The sequence below is a fragment of the Oncorhynchus clarkii genome, chromosome 1 (assembly GCF_045791955.1).
Source record: "Oncorhynchus clarkii lewisi isolate Uvic-CL-2024 chromosome 1, UVic_Ocla_1.0, whole genome shotgun sequence".
NCBI lineage: Eukaryota > Metazoa > Chordata > Actinopteri > Salmoniformes > Salmonidae > Oncorhynchus > Oncorhynchus clarkii.
In genome coordinates this window covers 33,597,697-33,614,248 of record NC_092147.1, presented here as the reverse complement: position 1 = coordinate 33,614,248, position 16,552 = coordinate 33,597,697, and the positions used below count along the sequence as shown (strand labels likewise).

The 16,552-nt window shown below is 44.2% G+C and overlaps 1 protein-coding gene across 3 annotated transcripts in view; it reads right to left on the bottom strand.

The window, feature by feature from the left end:
• The window catches only part of LOC139406084 (mitogen-activated protein kinase 8 interacting protein 2), a 54,783-nt gene that overhangs the window by 8,748 nt on the left and 29,483 nt on the right, over positions 1–16,552 (bottom strand). For 2 of the 3 annotated variants that reach the window (XR_011633935.1, XM_071148554.1), the window contains exons 2-7: positions 14,545–14,650; positions 4,359–4,665; positions 4,061–4,162; positions 1,315–3,622; positions 865–1,073; positions 124–199 (exon numbers count right to left, since the gene is read on the bottom strand). Coding sequence is in view for 2 of the 3 variants with exons in the window: in XM_071148554.1 (XP_071004655.1) it covers positions 124–199; positions 865–1,073; positions 1,315–3,622; positions 4,061–4,162; positions 4,359–4,665; positions 14,545–14,650 (3,108 nt within the window). In the remaining variant the exon portion in view is untranslated. The remainder of the gene's footprint in view (positions 1–123; positions 200–864; positions 1,074–1,314; positions 3,623–4,060; positions 4,163–4,358; positions 4,666–14,544; positions 14,651–16,552) is intronic. The other variant, XM_071148565.1, reaches the window with a different exon arrangement.

The window sequence follows — 16,552 nt, the reverse complement described above, 5'->3', positions numbered from 1 at the left end:
TAACGTTACAATAATTACAGTTTTTTCTCTGATCATGATTTCAGATTGCTTGTTGTGTTGCTCTCTGTTTATATAACACGGTATGGTATGTCTGTAAATGATGTTCTGAATGCTATGACTCACCTGTATACAGCCCTGTGTGTCTGGTCCCTCTCCTCTCCGTTGATGGCACAGGAGAACAGCCCAAATGACTCTGTACCTGTACAGGTAAACACAAACAGTGAGATCACTGATACACACGTTGGGAGGGACATTAATATAACCCATAGGACCTCTCTGAATAACATCTAAATTAATTATAACTGCATCGGTCAAAATAACTCATTACGATGAAATTCTTCTTCTTTCCATTTGTAATAGATCCTTAATTATGTAGACGAGATCTTTTATCATGCTACAGCTTGGGAGAGCTAACATGAACACTCTGGACTCAGTAAATGAGACATATTCAGTTGGGATCTAACTTGGTACAGGCCTGAACATGAAAGAATACAACAACCACGTCTCAGTCACTAGTAAGCACAGTCATGGGTGGTACTGATAACTCAAAAATGTACTCAAAAGGCATACGTGAAATATGCAAATAAGCCTAAACACAGCGTAAAAAAACCCCACCCAAAATAAAACCTCTATCAACGCAGTTCCACAAAGAGCCATAAACTTATTTTTGTAGAACCTTTTATGATAGTTCCTTTTGGAATCAAAAATTGTTTTTTGGCGCTCTTGATTTTTCTATGGGTCTTCAAATAACCATCCCATTTAAAGTTTGTTCAAATAACCTAAAATGGTTCCCCTATAGCATCACTCTGAATAACCTTATTTGGTTCCAACTGGAACCTGTATCTTTAAGTGTAGGATACTTACTAGAGGATCGTGAGGTGCTGTTGACAAATACGTTGAGGAACTTCTTGGAGAAGTGCATGTCAGCCTCAGGTGAGGAGTCTTCTGACGAGCTGAGGAGTTCTGGCCGCACCCCTCCGTTCCCCCGGAAGTACCCCACCTCCCCCGTCCCCAGAGGGTCCTCATCACACAGTGTAGACAGCTCACTGTCATCACTCAGCACAGAGGTGCATCTGGGAAGGGCACGGTTCACACAGGTTAGTCATAATAGCTTAATAGAAGAAGACAATATAAAAGCATCCATAATGCACTATAAAGTTGACTCCTGATAAATCAGCTTGCGACTGTTGTGACAGCACTGACTAAACAGGAGTAATTAAACAACTTGATGTAAATGACTTTTAAATTGCCAATAGAATAAAATTCAACTAAACCCTTCCACAACAAAGATGGGCCCTTTCTCCATGTAAGTACCTCCTTAGGCTGACCAGCTCCAGTGTAGTGTTCTCATCCACCACCAGAGTGTACTTCATGGAGTCGTATGCCAGACCGTCGTCATCCGGCTGGGACCGCAGAGGGAGGTCTCTCTCACACAGGGTGCGTTCCTGCTCCAATAGGGTGAGGTCCCGGACACTCTCGTCGATGGGCGGAGAGCTATCCAGGTACTGGTGGCTGCCACCGTAGGATGACTGCTTCCTCAGGCAGCTCAGGAATGGGGAGGAGTCTCCCTCTTCCTCTTCCTCATCATTGTCAGTGGAGTAGGTGAGGCTGAAGCATCGGTTGGTCTGGGCCGTGGGGATATCCAGGGTCATGCTGTGTTTGACAGTGTTGATGCGTTCCAGGGAGGCCGTAGAGTGTCCGTTGGGCTTGGCCTCTGTCTCGCGGCCCTCGTCCTTGTCAATCGCCACGCTCTCACTCAGAATGGGAGAGTCCAGCTCCTCCGTACCCTCCAGCATCATCAGGTCGTTATCGGGCTCCACAGTATCGTCATCTTCTTCATCCTGCCTCTTGGTGTTTTTGCCTGATTTAGGGCTGGTGATTTCTTTCTCAGAGTCCTGAGTGTGATTGTTGTTTGTGGTTACCCTGTTGCCATAGCGCTCCACGATCACCGGTCTGATGGTGTCAGCTGTGGGATTGCTCTTGTACAGACAGGGGCCAAATCTATCGTTGGCTTTCCCTGTATTCCATTTGGGCAGCTCTGCACTCTTCTCCATCTTCTCTCTCTCCTTCCACTCCTTCCTCAGACCCTTCCCTTTTTTATCCTTCGATTCCTTCGTCCCAGATTTCAGCATTCTTTCACCCGCAGCGTCGGTGAACGTGACTGGCTCGATGTCTGAGGAGGGTGAGATGGTGTCCGAGACGGACACTGACCTCTTGAAACAGTCCTCGGGACAGCTAATTGGATAAGACCCCTCCAAGATCATCTTGTTCACCAGGTTGTTAAGCAACCAGGGTGAGTCTGAATTCTCGCTCAGCTCGTCCTCGCTCTCCGACTCTGACTCTCCCTCACTGTTACCGTCGTAGTCGTCAGCATGAGTGGGTATGAGTCTGGGTCCCACTGGCAGGTAGAAGGAGTGTTTGAAGCTCTCCAGGCTGTGGTCGGGTTCTATCTGGAGTACCATCTGTTTGGACCTTCTGTCCTCCTCACAGCGTGGGGGTGGGGGCAGGGCCTCATCTGGGTCAGCCTGGTGCTCATAGGGCAATTCATCATAATCATCTACACTCTGTAGGCCCATCAGAGCCTGGTCGTCATCATAGGGCTCTGGGGGCAGGATGGGGGAGTCAGCAGGTGGGGGGGTGGCTAGGCGGGGGGAGGGTAGTGGTGAAGGTGAGGGTAAGGGTGAGCCCACTTTGATGGGGTCTAGGTGGCCAAGGAGGTGCGATACCTTCATTCCCACAATGCTGCTGTCCTGTTCTAACTCGTTGTCAGGGCCCAGTTCCTGGTCGGAGGTGGGTGAACTGGCCTCCTCGATGGAGTTGGTGAGGTGGGAGGAGCGTCCACTACTACTGTCATCACTGGTCATGTCCAGCTCTGTCTCTGAGATGGAGGAGATCATATTGGAGACCAGGGGTCCTCCGCAGGCAAACGCTGCCTCCAGCTCCCCCTCAATGTCTGATTCTGACCCGGGAGAGCTCAGGTCATGCTCTTGGTCTGAGGTGGCGTAGCACCGCTTGGCATTCATGTCAGCAATGCCAGGGTCCGAGGACGGAGAGGTGGAGTCATTGGCCGCCTCATTGGCTGTAGCTGGAAGCTCGCTCTGGTCAGTGTTTCCGGATTGGTCGAGAACATCAGAGCGGCTTGATGGCATATAGCTGGAGAAAAAAGCCAGCTCACAGGGCTCGATGGAGGGGAACTCAACGTAGACTGAGCTCTGGTTCTCCTTACACGCCATGTCATAGGTCTCCTTACACATGAACTCTACGTCAAAATCTTTTTCCAGCTCCTCACCCGACAGAGGGGTGTCAGCTCCGTCATTCCCCCCAATGGGAGCAGTGGAGGACAGGCATCGGCTGGTCCCGTCTGGATCGTTTTCCAGTTCCCGGTCCAGGCCTGACTCAGTAGTGACCGTGTAGGTGTCGGTGGGACGTCGCTGGGTGGACATGCAGGACCGTGAACGTTTGTGGTTGTGGTCAGTGTTGTTGAGGTCGTGGTCGACCTCGGTGTCAGAGCACTGGGAGTGGTCATCCAGGGATGAAACTCTGGAGGTCAGAGTTGAAGGGTCGGCTGAGGAGTTAATGACCTCGTCAGAGCCCAGGTGAGACTTGTGTTGACCAAAGGAGCCTGTTGGAGAGGGAGAGGAGAGGGGATAGAGAGAGAACAGAACAAGTAGAGATAAAATGAAGAGAGATGATAGAGGTTGAGGGAGATGAGAATGCAGAGAAGAAAAGAGAGATTAGAATTGATCATGAGAACATTATTGCAATAGCCACTTTAAACCAGAAGTCACCAGAGTAGGGATGGCAGTGATGAGAGCAGTAGATAAACAGACCTATCTAAACTATGCTATGTGTTGGGCCCAAACACACAATAACAAATTAATTCTCACCAATTGGACTTGGAACGTTTGGTGTCAAAATGGAGCCCATTCTTTAGAATCCCAAACTATGTTTGCCAAAGTCTATATCTATAGCTCTGGCCAGTGAGGACAGGACGACTACACGACTACATGTTTATGGGGGATGACTTCTGGAGGGCGGCCATTTTGTTTTGGGGGGGTACCTTTGCTCTGGGACGCTGGGGCCTGGGGGGCTGTTTGGGAAGGGCACTGGCCTGTCACGTGGCTCCCATCTTCCAGACATGAGTGGGTTGGAGACAGACGGCCTGCACGCAAAGGACAACAGCTTACAGTAACATTTAAAGACACAGCATAAATAGACAATACTAGGTAGATAAATTATCATACAAACATTTGTAGAAAACCTTTTCCTTAGAAAGCTAGGGTATTTGAGAGGAAATAAGCTGCTAGGTGTTGGTAGTGGTTTATTATTGGTAAGTAATAAGACAGCACAGTATTCACCTTGTGAGGTGGGCTTGCGTAGAGAGTGCTGCCAGCTGCCCTTCTTTGGAGAAAGACTGCTGTTGTTGTTCAATGAGTCCTGAGAGAGAGAGAGAGTGGTGGTGAGGTTAAGGGTGGTGGGCCGGCTCTTCAGAGTGCCCAGGGTAGGGGAAGGAGGAAGGGAAGCGGAGGGGGAGGGTGGAGCATCAGGGTCCACCTCCTCTTCATCCTCCTCATCCTCGTCATCGATCATCTCAAACTCCTGGAAGTCGTCCTGGAAGGAGCAGACCGGGTGGTGAATATCGCTCTTCTCCAGAATCAGACAGTCCTGACAGAGAGAGAGAGAGAGAGAGAGAGAGAGAGAGAGAGAGAGAGGGAGGATATGAAGGGATGGAGAGAATGAGTGACTGGTGGTATGGCAGAGATTGCTTTAACAATATTTTAACACTGTGAGAGGCTGAAATGCAATGCTGTCAGCAAATTCTCAAATGCTAGTATGAACAAAAGCAACAACCCCAGAGTCACCTTCCTGGGCTCATATACAATAGTTTTCAGAGAGCTGTGGGACAGTTAAACCCAGAGCAGCCTACAAGAAGAATATAACACAGCAGTATCCCATCAGCACACAAACACACATCAAAGCACTGCGGTAGGCTGGGGCTCAGGTGACTTGTCCACTCTGTTCCAAAGTCTAGAAGGGGTAGAGAAAGAGACAGAGAGAAAAGGAGAGAGAGGGGTAGATTGATGATGCCTCAGGTTTCAGCTGTTTTACAGTAAAATTCAATTTAAATTAGATTCAGATGTGTGTGTGTGTGTGTGTGTGTGTGTGTGTGTGTGTGTGTGTGTGTGTGTGTGTGTGTGTGTGTGTGTGTGTGTGTGTGTGTGTGTGTGTGTGCTTTTGTCCAGGCTAAAAGCACTCAGCACATCTTTGTACTGTATATCTTTGTACATGCAAAAAGTATGGGGAAATAGTCACTGTACCATTAAGTATTTTTTTTAACCTTTTATTTAACTAGGCAAGTCAGGTCTGGCAAAACCCAGACAACACTGGGCCTATTGTGTGCCGCCCTATGGGACTCCCAATCACAGCCAGTTGTGATACAGCCTGGAATCGAACCAGGGTGTCTGTAGTGACACCTCAAGCTCTAAGATGCAGTGGCTTAGACCGCTGCGCCACCCGGGAGCCCTAATCACAGTCTCCAAGTGAAAAGTTGGTGGCAATAATTATAGATGATATCTTTATTTATTGTCTTAGTCGCTACAATGTGAATAGACACGTTGTTACATCACTCACTACAATCAACACAACACTATATTGCTTTTGACAGGGAGAACACTGGATTGAATATATTCTAGCTATCCACTTTGCATTTGAACAGCACAGCACTTTCCTCATCGGTCTCTCTTTCCCTCCTCTCTCTCAGCATCAAAGCCCACCTTCTTGTCCTCTTCACACAGGACTGCTAACGCCTGCTAAACCTTAACACCAGAGAAACTAAAATCAACCGTCAATCTAGAACCCAGGGGAAATCTAGAAGATACACGTACAGCACAGTTTCTCAGAGAAAGTCAAATGACAAAGCCTACTGTACAAGAAACATGGATCGATTGCTTTTTATTAGCATTGAAAAAATGTTGCGTGTGATCACAATGGTAGATCATCTATTAATCTTAAAAAGTCATACTGATAGTGTTGTGTATTGGTAGTGTATTAATATTGTAATGTACTCATAACAGTATTACTCCATAGTGGACATTTAAACATCGACATCATTTATCTACAGTTAAACGTCAAAAAATCAATAGGAATGTAATGACTACATTCTGCTCCTTGGTGGCAGTGGTGATAGTGGACAGCTATAAATATGAGTGTGTGTTTGTGGATCAATCCCCAGTTCTCAGGTACCCAAGGACATCCCACCATGTTGGTCCAGACAGAGCTGACATTCCCTCCCTTCTACAGGCCAGGCAGCCATCCTGGCGGAAGCACAACCCTTCTGCTGACTGAATGAGTTTCCCCTCTCTCCCTGTCTCAACGATAGGAGCCAGCTCCATTATATCCAGAGGAATTTAATTGATAGGAGGGATAAAATGTTGCTGTACTGTTTGTTAATGTGACATTTGTCTGTGTTTGTGTCACATTATCGGTTTATTACATTCTACTTGTATATACATCCAACAACAGGAGACCAAACTCACATACTCCTAATACATCTATGTTAATCCAAAAACAGATAGATTAATAATGATTGGTCCTGGTTTATCAATACCATTTAGTGATTGATTAATAACACTAATGGCTCCTCTCCATGCCCTAATTATACAATGCAGTCGGAAAGTGTTCAGACCCCTTGACTTTTTCCACATTTTGTTACGCTACAGCCTTATTCTAAAATGGATGGGAAAAAATTGAAATAGCTTATTTACATAACTATTCACACCCTTTGCTATGAGACTCGAAATTGAGCTCAGGTGCATCTTGTTTCCATATCATCCTTGATGTTTTTAAAACATGTGGTAAATTCAATTGATTGGACATGATCTGGAAAGGCACACATAAGGTCCCATAGTTGACAGTGCATGTCAGAGCAAAAACCAAGCCATGAGGTTGAAGGGATTGTCTGTAGGGCTCTGAGACAGGATTGTGTCGAGGCACAGATCTGGGGAAGGATACAAAAAACATTTCTGCAGCATTAAAGGTCCCCAAGAACACAGTGGCCTCCATCATTCTTAAATGGAAGAAGTTAGGAACCACCAACACTCTTCCTAGAGCTGGCCGCCTGGCCAAACTGAGCATGGACTGGGAGACTATTCAAGATCGAGGGAAAGATGAACGGCGCAAAGTACAGAGAGATCCTTGATAAACCTGTCCAGAGCACTCAGGACCTCAGCCTGGGGTGAAGGTTCACCTTCCAACAAGACAACGACCCTAAGCACACAGTCAAGACAATGCAGGAGTGGCTTGGGGACAAGTCTCTGAATGTCCTTGAGTGGCCCAGCCAGAGTCCGGACTTGAACCGGATCGAACATTTCTGAAGACCTGAAAATAGCTGTCCAGTGATGCTCCTCATCCAACCTGACAGAGCTTGAGAGGATCTGCAGAGAAGAATGGGGAAACTCCCCAAATACAGTTGTGCCAAGCTTGTAGCTTGAGGCTGTAATCATTGCCAAAGGTGCTTCAACAAAAGTACTGAGTAAATTATCTGAGTTTCACACCCTGATCAATTTCACCTGTATTCGTTATTGTCTCCACCCCCTCCAGGTGTCGCTTGTTTTCCCCAGTGTATTTATCCCTGTGTTTCCTGTCTCTTTGTGCCAGTTCGTCTTGTATGTTTCCAAGTCAACCAGCGTTTTTCCCGATCTCCGGCTTTTTGCATTCTCCTTTTTCTAGTCCTCCCTGTTTTGACCCTTGCCTGTTTCCGGACTTTGTACCCGCCTGCCTGACCATTCTGCCTGCCTTGACCACGAGCCTGTCTGCCACTCTGTACCTCCTGGACTCTGATCTGGTTTTGACCTTTTTGCCTGTCCACGACCATTCTCTTGCCTACCCCTTTGGATTAATAAACATTGTAAGACTCCAACCATCTGCCACCTGTGTCTGCATTTGGGTCTCGCCTTGTGCCTTGATACTGAACCCTTATGTACAGTGCCTTGCGAAAGTATTCGGCCCCCTTGAACTTTGCGACCTTTTGCCACATTTCAGGCTTCAAACATAAAGATATAAAACTGTATTTTTTTGTGAAGAATCAACAACAAGTGGGACACAATCATGAAGTGGAATGACATTTATTGGATATTTCAAACTTTTTTAACAAATCAAAAACTGAAAAATTGGGCGTGCAAAATTATTCAGCCCCTTTACTTTCAGTGCAGCAAACTCTCTCCAGAAGTTCAGTGAGGATCTCTGAATGATCCAATGTTGACCTAAATGACTAATGATGATAAATACAATCCACCTGTGTGTAATCAAGTCTCCGTATAAATGCACCTGCACTGTGATAGTCTCAGAGGTCCGTTAAAAGCGCAGAAAGCATCATGAAGAACAAGGAACACACCAGGCAGGTCCGAGATACTGTTGTGAAGAAGTTTAAAGCCGGATTTGGATACAAAAATATTTCCCAAGCTTTAAACATCCCAAGGAGCACTGTGCAAGCGATAATATTGAAATGGAAGGAGTATCAGACCACTGCAAATCTACCAAGACCTGGCCGTCCCTCTAAACTTTCAGCTCATACAAGGAGAAGACTGATCAGAGATGCAGCCAAGAGGCCCATGATCACTCTGGATGAACTGCAGAGATCTACAGCTGAGGTGGGAGACTCTGTCCATAGGACAACAATCAGTCATATATTGCACAAATCTGGCCTTTATGGAAGAGTGGCAAGAAGAAAGCCATTTCTTAAAGATATCCATAAAAAGTGTTGTTTAAAGTTTGCCACAAGCCACCTGGGAGACACACCAAACATGTGGAAGAAGGTGCTCTGGTCAGATGAAACCAAAATTGAACTTTTTGGCAACAATGCAAAACGTTATGTTTGGCGTAAAAGCAACACAGCTCATCACCCTGAACACACCATCCCCACTGTCAAACATGGTGGTGGCAGCATCATGGTTTGGGCCTGCTTTTCTTCAGCAGGGACAGGGAAGATGGTTAAAATTGATGGGAAGATGGATGGAGCCAAATACAGGACCATTCTGGAAGAAAACCTGATGGAGTCTGCAAAAGACCTGAGACTGGGACGGAGATTTGTCTTCCAACAAGACAATGATCCAAAACATAAAGCAAAATCTACAATGGAATGGTTCAAAAATAAATATATCCAGGTGTTAGAATGGCCAAGTCAAAGTCCAGACCTGAATCCAATCGAGAATCTGTGGAAAGAACTGAAAACTGCTGTTCACAAATGCACTCCATCCAACCTCACTGAGCTCGAGCTGTTTTGCAAGGAGGAATGGGAAAAAATGTCAGTCTCTCGATGTGCAAAACTGATAGAGACATACCCCAAGCGACTTACAGCTGTAATCGCAGCAAAAGGTGGCGCTACAAAGTATTAACTTAAGGGGGCTGAATAATTTTGCACGCCCAATTTTTCAGTTTTTGATTTGTTAAAAAAGTTTGAAATATCCAATAAATGTCGTTCCACTTCATGATTGTGTCCCACTTGTTGTTGATTCTTCACAAAAAAAATACAGTTTTATATCTTTATGTTTGAAGCCTGAAATGTGGCAAAAGGTCGCAAAGTTCAAGGGGGCCAAATACTTTCGCAAGGCACTGTAAATGTAATATTTCAGTTTATATTTTTTATAACTTCGCAAAAAAGAAATTACCTGTTCGTTACAGTATGATACTGAATTACAGAAAATTACTGGCAGCACAGTAGCCAGTTAATTACTGTAGATTTACAGGAAAAAATATGGTATGGTACTGTATTCTGTGGGGAACAGCATTGTCACTAATGGGTGCACCAAAAATAGCCTCTTACAAAGCACGCCTCAAAATATGGTAATGAGACATTTTGCCGCCCACAACATTTTTCTACAATGCAGCATACTTCATAGTATGCTTCTGTAAATATACGCAAAACAGGTAAGTTATTTACTTTAAAATTGTATTGTAAAATTACAGAAGTGTAGCAGAATGACATTGAGCCCCCATAATGTATTGCTCTTTAGTACTGTAATATAGAATTACAGTAGCTAACTTTTTCTGTAAATTTACAGCAATTTGTTACAGTGCCGGTAAAGGAGAAAGCTACAAGAGTATCTGAGACACACAGACCCACAGGCCCCATTTGTCTACTACTCCTTTGCTATGGCATATTATGAATAATATATATGTGCAGGGGCATTAATCACTGTTAGAGAGAGAGCAAGAGAGAGAAAGAGAGAGTGAAAGAAAGGATAGAGGTAGAGAGGGAGACTCACTTCACCTGATAGTTCAGTGATTTATGCCCGAGTCTGACTCAAGGGACTGAGTATCCTGTCTGCTCCCAAAATACTGACAGCCCTCTCTCATTCTTCCTCTCACTCTCTCTTTCATTCATTCATTTTGTATTCCTCTTATAATTTCTCTCTGGTTCTACTCCCAAAGATTGATAGATACCAACAGGGAAATAAACCATTTGCTTCCACCCAACCAGGCTTTCACTGAGATTCATTATACACGGCAAACAGAGAACGAAAGACAACTCATGCTCATTTATAGCTCATCTCTTGAGCTCGTCTGTAGCTCATATCTAACTCCCGGCAAACAGAGAACGGAAGACAACTCATGCTCATTTATAGCTCATCTCTTGAGCTCGTCTGTAGCTCATATCTAACTCCCAGACACAGACAAGTCACGAGACTGAAGGGGAAAATGCAGAAACTGTCCGAGTCAGGAGTTAACCTCCCTTTTCTCTTCACTGAAGCATTATGGGAAATATAGGCCAGTGTTCTCTCCTCACCATCTGCATAGGAATGACAGTGAGGACATGTGGGAGGCCCAAAGTCAGCAAAAATCATCATGATGATATTCAGAATGTCAACATTAGGAATAACAGAATTGGAATTGCTTCTTTGTGCGTAATGGGGAAATGAACCATTCCTAGGTTGATTATTTGTGTGTGTACCCTAACAGTCAAAAGATTACCTCTACATGTACTCATTACAAGGTTTTTCTTTATTTTTACAATTTTCTACACTGTAGAATAATAGTGAATACATCAACACTATGAAATAACACATGGAATCATGTAGTAACCAAAAAAAGTGTTAAACAAATCAAAATATAGCCACCCTTTGCCTTGATGACAGCTTTGCACACTCTTGGTATTCTCTCAACCAGCTTCACCTGGAATGCTTTTCCAACAGTCTTGAAGGAATTCCCACAAATGCTGTGCACTTGTTGGCTGCTTTTCCTTCACTCTGCAGTCCAACGCAATTGGGTTGAGGTTGGGTGATTGTGGAGGCCATATGATACAGCCCTCCATCACTCTCCTTCATGGTCAAATAGCCCTTACACAGCCTGGAGGTGTGTTGGGTCATTGCCTTGTTGAAAAACAAATGATAGTCCCACTAAGCACAAACCAGATGGGATGGCGTATCGCTGCAGAATGCTGTGGTAGCCATGCTGGTTAAGTGTGCCTTGAATTCTAAATAAATCACTGACAGTGTCACCGGCAATGCACCCCCACACCTCCTCCATGCTTAATGGTGAGAACCACACAATGCAAAGATCATCCATCTGTTCACCTACTCTGCGTCTCACATAGAGACAGCGGTTGGAACCAAAAATCTCAAATTTGGACTCATGTTTCTTGGCCCAAGCAACTCTTCTGCTTATTTGTGTCCTTTATTAATGGTTTCTTTGCAGCAATTTGACCATGAAGGCCTGGTTCACGGAGTCTCCTCTGAACAATTGATGTTGAGATGTGTCTGTTACTTGAACTCTGTGAAGCATTTATTTGGGCTGCAATTTTTGAAGCTGGAAACTCTAATGAACTTATCCTCTGCAGCAGAGGTAACTCTAGGTTTTCCTTTCCTGTGGCGGTCCTCACGAGAGCCAGTTTTATAATAGCGCTTGACGGTTTTTGCGACTGCACTTGAAGAAACTTTAAAAGTCCTTGAAGTTTTCCAGATTGACTGGCCTAGTCTTAAATTAATGAGGGACTGTTGTTTCTCTTTGCTTATTTGAGCTGTTCTTGCCATATTGTGGACTAGGGCTATCTTCTGTATACCCCCCTACCTTGTCACAACACACCTGATTGGCTCAAACGCATTAAGGAAAGAAATTCCACAAATGAACTTCTAACAAGGCATTCCAGGTGACTACCTCATGATCCTGATGGAGAGAATGCCAACAGTGCAAAGCTTTCAACAAGGCAAAGGGTGGCTACTTTGAAGAATCTGAAATATATTTTGATTTAACACTTTTTTGGTTACTACATGATTCCATATGTGTTACTTCATAGTTTATGTCTTCACTACTATTCTATGTATGTAGAGAATAGTCAAAATAAAGCAAACATTTATAAAAACCCTGTAATGAGTAGGTGTGTCCAAACTATTGACTGGTACTGTGTGTGTGTGTCGCAGCTTACTACAGTTCAACCAAGTCAAAAAACTTAATTACACGCATGAAAACATCGGTTTTCCTCTTTCTCAAAGCATTCTGGGTCATCTTAAAAAATATATTAGTAACTGCAGCAGTTTACACCAATAGTATGGAGGGAGGCATGGGCTTAGGTTGTAAAAACCTTATCACATTTTAAACATTTAAATCTTCTCTCCAAGAAATGCCCTTTCTGGTATATTAAAAAAATCCAATGATTGAAGACTAATATCTCTGCTCCGGGACATAATCAGTTTAAGTCAGTTTATGATGGTGTGCGTGTGTGTGCGTGTAACTCAAAGGGAGCCAAGCCTAATCTTGAAAGGGGTATGCAGATTAGGAAGTGAACAATGAATGGTTATTAATCAGAGATGGGGATTGGGCAGAGGGATAATCCTACTTTTCTGATTGGTTGTCAGCCTTGAAGATCAAAGAAAGTGCTAAAAGATGACCTCTACAAAATTATTTCAGTGCTTTATCACACACACATACAGCACACATACAAATACAGGCACATGTATAAACAAACAGAAACCATTTAACTGTGTGATAGAGGCTTAATGGGCTGATGACAAACACCCAATCAAATACATAAAACAAACACACATGCACACACACACACACACACACACACACACACACACACACACACACACCACTCTCCAGCTCTGTTCTTAATCCAGAGTGTCAGTCCGAAGTCAGCAGGATTAGTTCCTTTGGGGCTGGGCGACTTGGTGGGGGTGGGTTTGATGATGTAACATAACAAAGAGTGACACTGTCTCTGGCATACACCCACACATCTGTGGACTGAGCAGTCAGGGCCTGTTTGTTCCATTGGGTGATCTGCATTTGATTGCAAGGATAAAAGTGTTTCCCTTAACTTGCTTTCTGAGGTTGTAGGCCCGGGTCGTCTCTACACACTGACAAATTGCTTTGTAGAAAGAACTTTGCATGTGACTGAAAAAATATTACTCAATTGCCCAGTTTTTTTGTTGTTGTGGGATTAATGAGGCAGAAACAAAAACATGTCTCTTATGGGGAAGAGGAGGAATTGAGGTAAAAAGAAGGGGGTTGAAGGTAGGATCTCTCTGAACAGAGCTCTGCAAAGCAGCTAATGAAGGAATGAGCAGTCAGGGGAGAGGGGAGAGAGAGAGGGAGGGAGGAGAGAAGGTGGAAAGGAATGATGCGGGAGGACTGTCTCTGCATAGCAGCAAACTGCACTGGGTTATTCACCCTTTTCTGCAGCTATGGCTCAAAGCCACATAAAACATTCACATCCCTCAGGAGAGAGAGAGGGGGGAGGGAGGGAGAGTGAAAATGGGGAGAGAGATAGAGAGGGAATGAGAGAGGGAATGAGAGAGAGGGAATGAGAGAGAGGGAATGAGAGAGAGGGGTGACAGATAAATAATTAAAGAGGGAAACAGAGAGATAGAGAGAGAGGAAGCAGACCCAGTGCTTCTCCAGTAGTACAGGTCTGTGGATTATTTCCAGAGCTCGGTCACTAAGAGGGGATTTGAGTACAGTACAGTACAGTACCATTCATATTCTACTCTGATGCTGGAACTGATGTTGATAGGATGGAAATGATAGGGCAGGACTGAGCTTAGTATAAGGTCACTAATGTAATGAGCTCTGGTAACACAGGTATTAACAGCAAGTTACACTGCCGCTTATATAAGAGATGAGCCGAGTACACACAAATTGGAAGTTATCACATCCAATGGCTATACCGGGGAGTCGATCACTCTCTCTCTCATATTCAATCTCTCTGTCACCCACAGCAATTGTCAATCAAAGCCCTGAGCATCATGTGTTGGCAGAGACACACACAGCCACACAAAGAAACCCAAACAGATTGACAGCCAAGGTGCTTTGCTTCAAATTTGTAGGAAGACCTTTGTTTTCTATCTGTACTATAGGAGGAGCTTTTAGTTTACACAACAGTAGTTTGAAGCCGTCTGCAAGCTAATCTATTTATTGATGAGAGCAGAATAGCCCCCAGAAAAGTTATTAATTACAGACATGCTGTTTCACTACATTACATTGGTGTATGCATGTGCCTGTGTGTTTGTGTATGTGTGCATGTGTATGCTTGCATGCGTATGTGTGTTCCACCTTCTCGTATGGATCAGAGTCGTAGTTGAGTCCTATTCCACAGTCATCTGTGATTTCAGACAGATCCTCATCATCAAACTCCTCCAGACTGATGTCATGGGCAGGCCTGGAAGAACGGGAGGGAGAATGTTAATATTTACACATAGTACACACACACACCTACACACAAACATTTGTGATTTCACCTCCAGTCCTCATGTATCTACCCACCACCCTTCAGGAGGTGAGCATCTCTCTGAGTGATGCCCACACAGAGTGCTCCGACCCTGGGGACGACTGCTCTGAGATATGGCCCATCACTATTTAGTTCTGTGCCTCACTCACCAGACACAAGAACCCACACATCCTCCATATTTTGCTTTGCTCTCTAAGCAGACAGAGGAGTTCAGCCATTATCCCCCCCCCCCCCAGTTTGCAGACAACAGTTCATGAGCTCATCATCTTGTTTTCTATAAACCATCTGTATAACTGTGGTCCATTAGTTACAACAGAAGCTCAGCTATCGACTCCATTAGTAAGATACTTTTGTAAGGCTCAGAATGCTGCAATGCAGGTTTTCTAGTGAGGACAGGACATTCCAGACAGGGCTTAGTACAGATGTATACAGACCTACTGTGAAGCAGTGTCAGAAAAAACATCAAAAGGTGGAAACGTAAAACTAGATCATTGTCTAACTGGGCAAAATTGCATACCGTAATAGTGCTAAATCAGAAATCATGGCTAGATCATAAACACACACACACACAGAGCTCCTGACCAGCAGCAGCCTACAATGTGATACATTGGGATGTCATCCAATATGAATTGCTGTCTGAAAAGAAACTATTTAGGCCTTTGTGAACTCTCCTTACTGTAATAAAAAAATTAAAACTACAGGACTGTTGTCGCTGATATCACTGTGTATCACTATCTCCAATTATGTTAACATTAGACATCTAGGCTGAGTTGCAATGAAAAAGCCATATCTCAGACTGGCCAATAAAAAGAAAAGATTAAGATGGGCAAAAGAACACAGACACTGGACAGAGGAACTGAGCATCCCGGAGTCGCCTCTTTATTGTTGACATTGAAACTTGTGTTTTGCGCGTACTATTTAATGAAGCTGCCAGTTGAGGACTTGTGAGATGTCTGTTTCTCAAACTAGACACCCTAATGTACTTGTCCTCTTGCTCAGTTGTGCACTGGGGCCTCCCAATCCTCTTTCTATTCTGGTTAAAGCCAGTTTGCCCTGTTCTGTGAAGGGAGTAGTACACATCGTTGTACGAGATCTTCAGTTTCTTGGAAAATTCTCACATGGAATAGCCTTCATTTCTCAGAACAAGAATAGACTGATGAGTTTCAGAAGAAAGTTATTTGTTTCTGGCCATTTTGAGCCTGTAATCGAACCCACAAATGCTGTTGCTTCCGACACTCAACTAGTCTAAAGAAGGACAGTTTTATTGCTTCTTTAATCAGAACAACAGTTTTCAGCTGTGCTAACATAATTGAAAAAGGGTTTTCTAATGATCAATTAGCCTTTTAAAATGATAAACTTGGATTAGCTAACACAACGTGCCATTGGAACACAGGTGTACAGAGGCCCATTATCAGCAACCATCACTCCTATGTGATATTCCATTAAAAAAAATAAAAAAAATCAGCCGTTTCCAGCTACAATAGTAATTTACATCATTAACAATGTCTACACTGTATTTCTGATCAATTTGATATTATTTTAATGGATGAAAAAGTGTTTTTCTTTCAAAAGCAAGGACATTTCTAAGTGACCCCAAACTTTTTAACAGTAGTGTAGGTCCTGGATGTCAGGAAGATTGGCCCCAGTGATGTACTGGGACGTACGCACTACCCTCTGTAGCGCCTTACGCTCAAATTCCGAGCAGTTTTCATACCAGGCGGTGATGCAATCAGTCAGGATGCTCGATGGTGCAGTTGTATAACTTTGAGGATCTGGGGACCCATGCCAAATCTTTTCAGTCTCCTGAAGGCAAAAAATGTGTTGTTGTGCCCT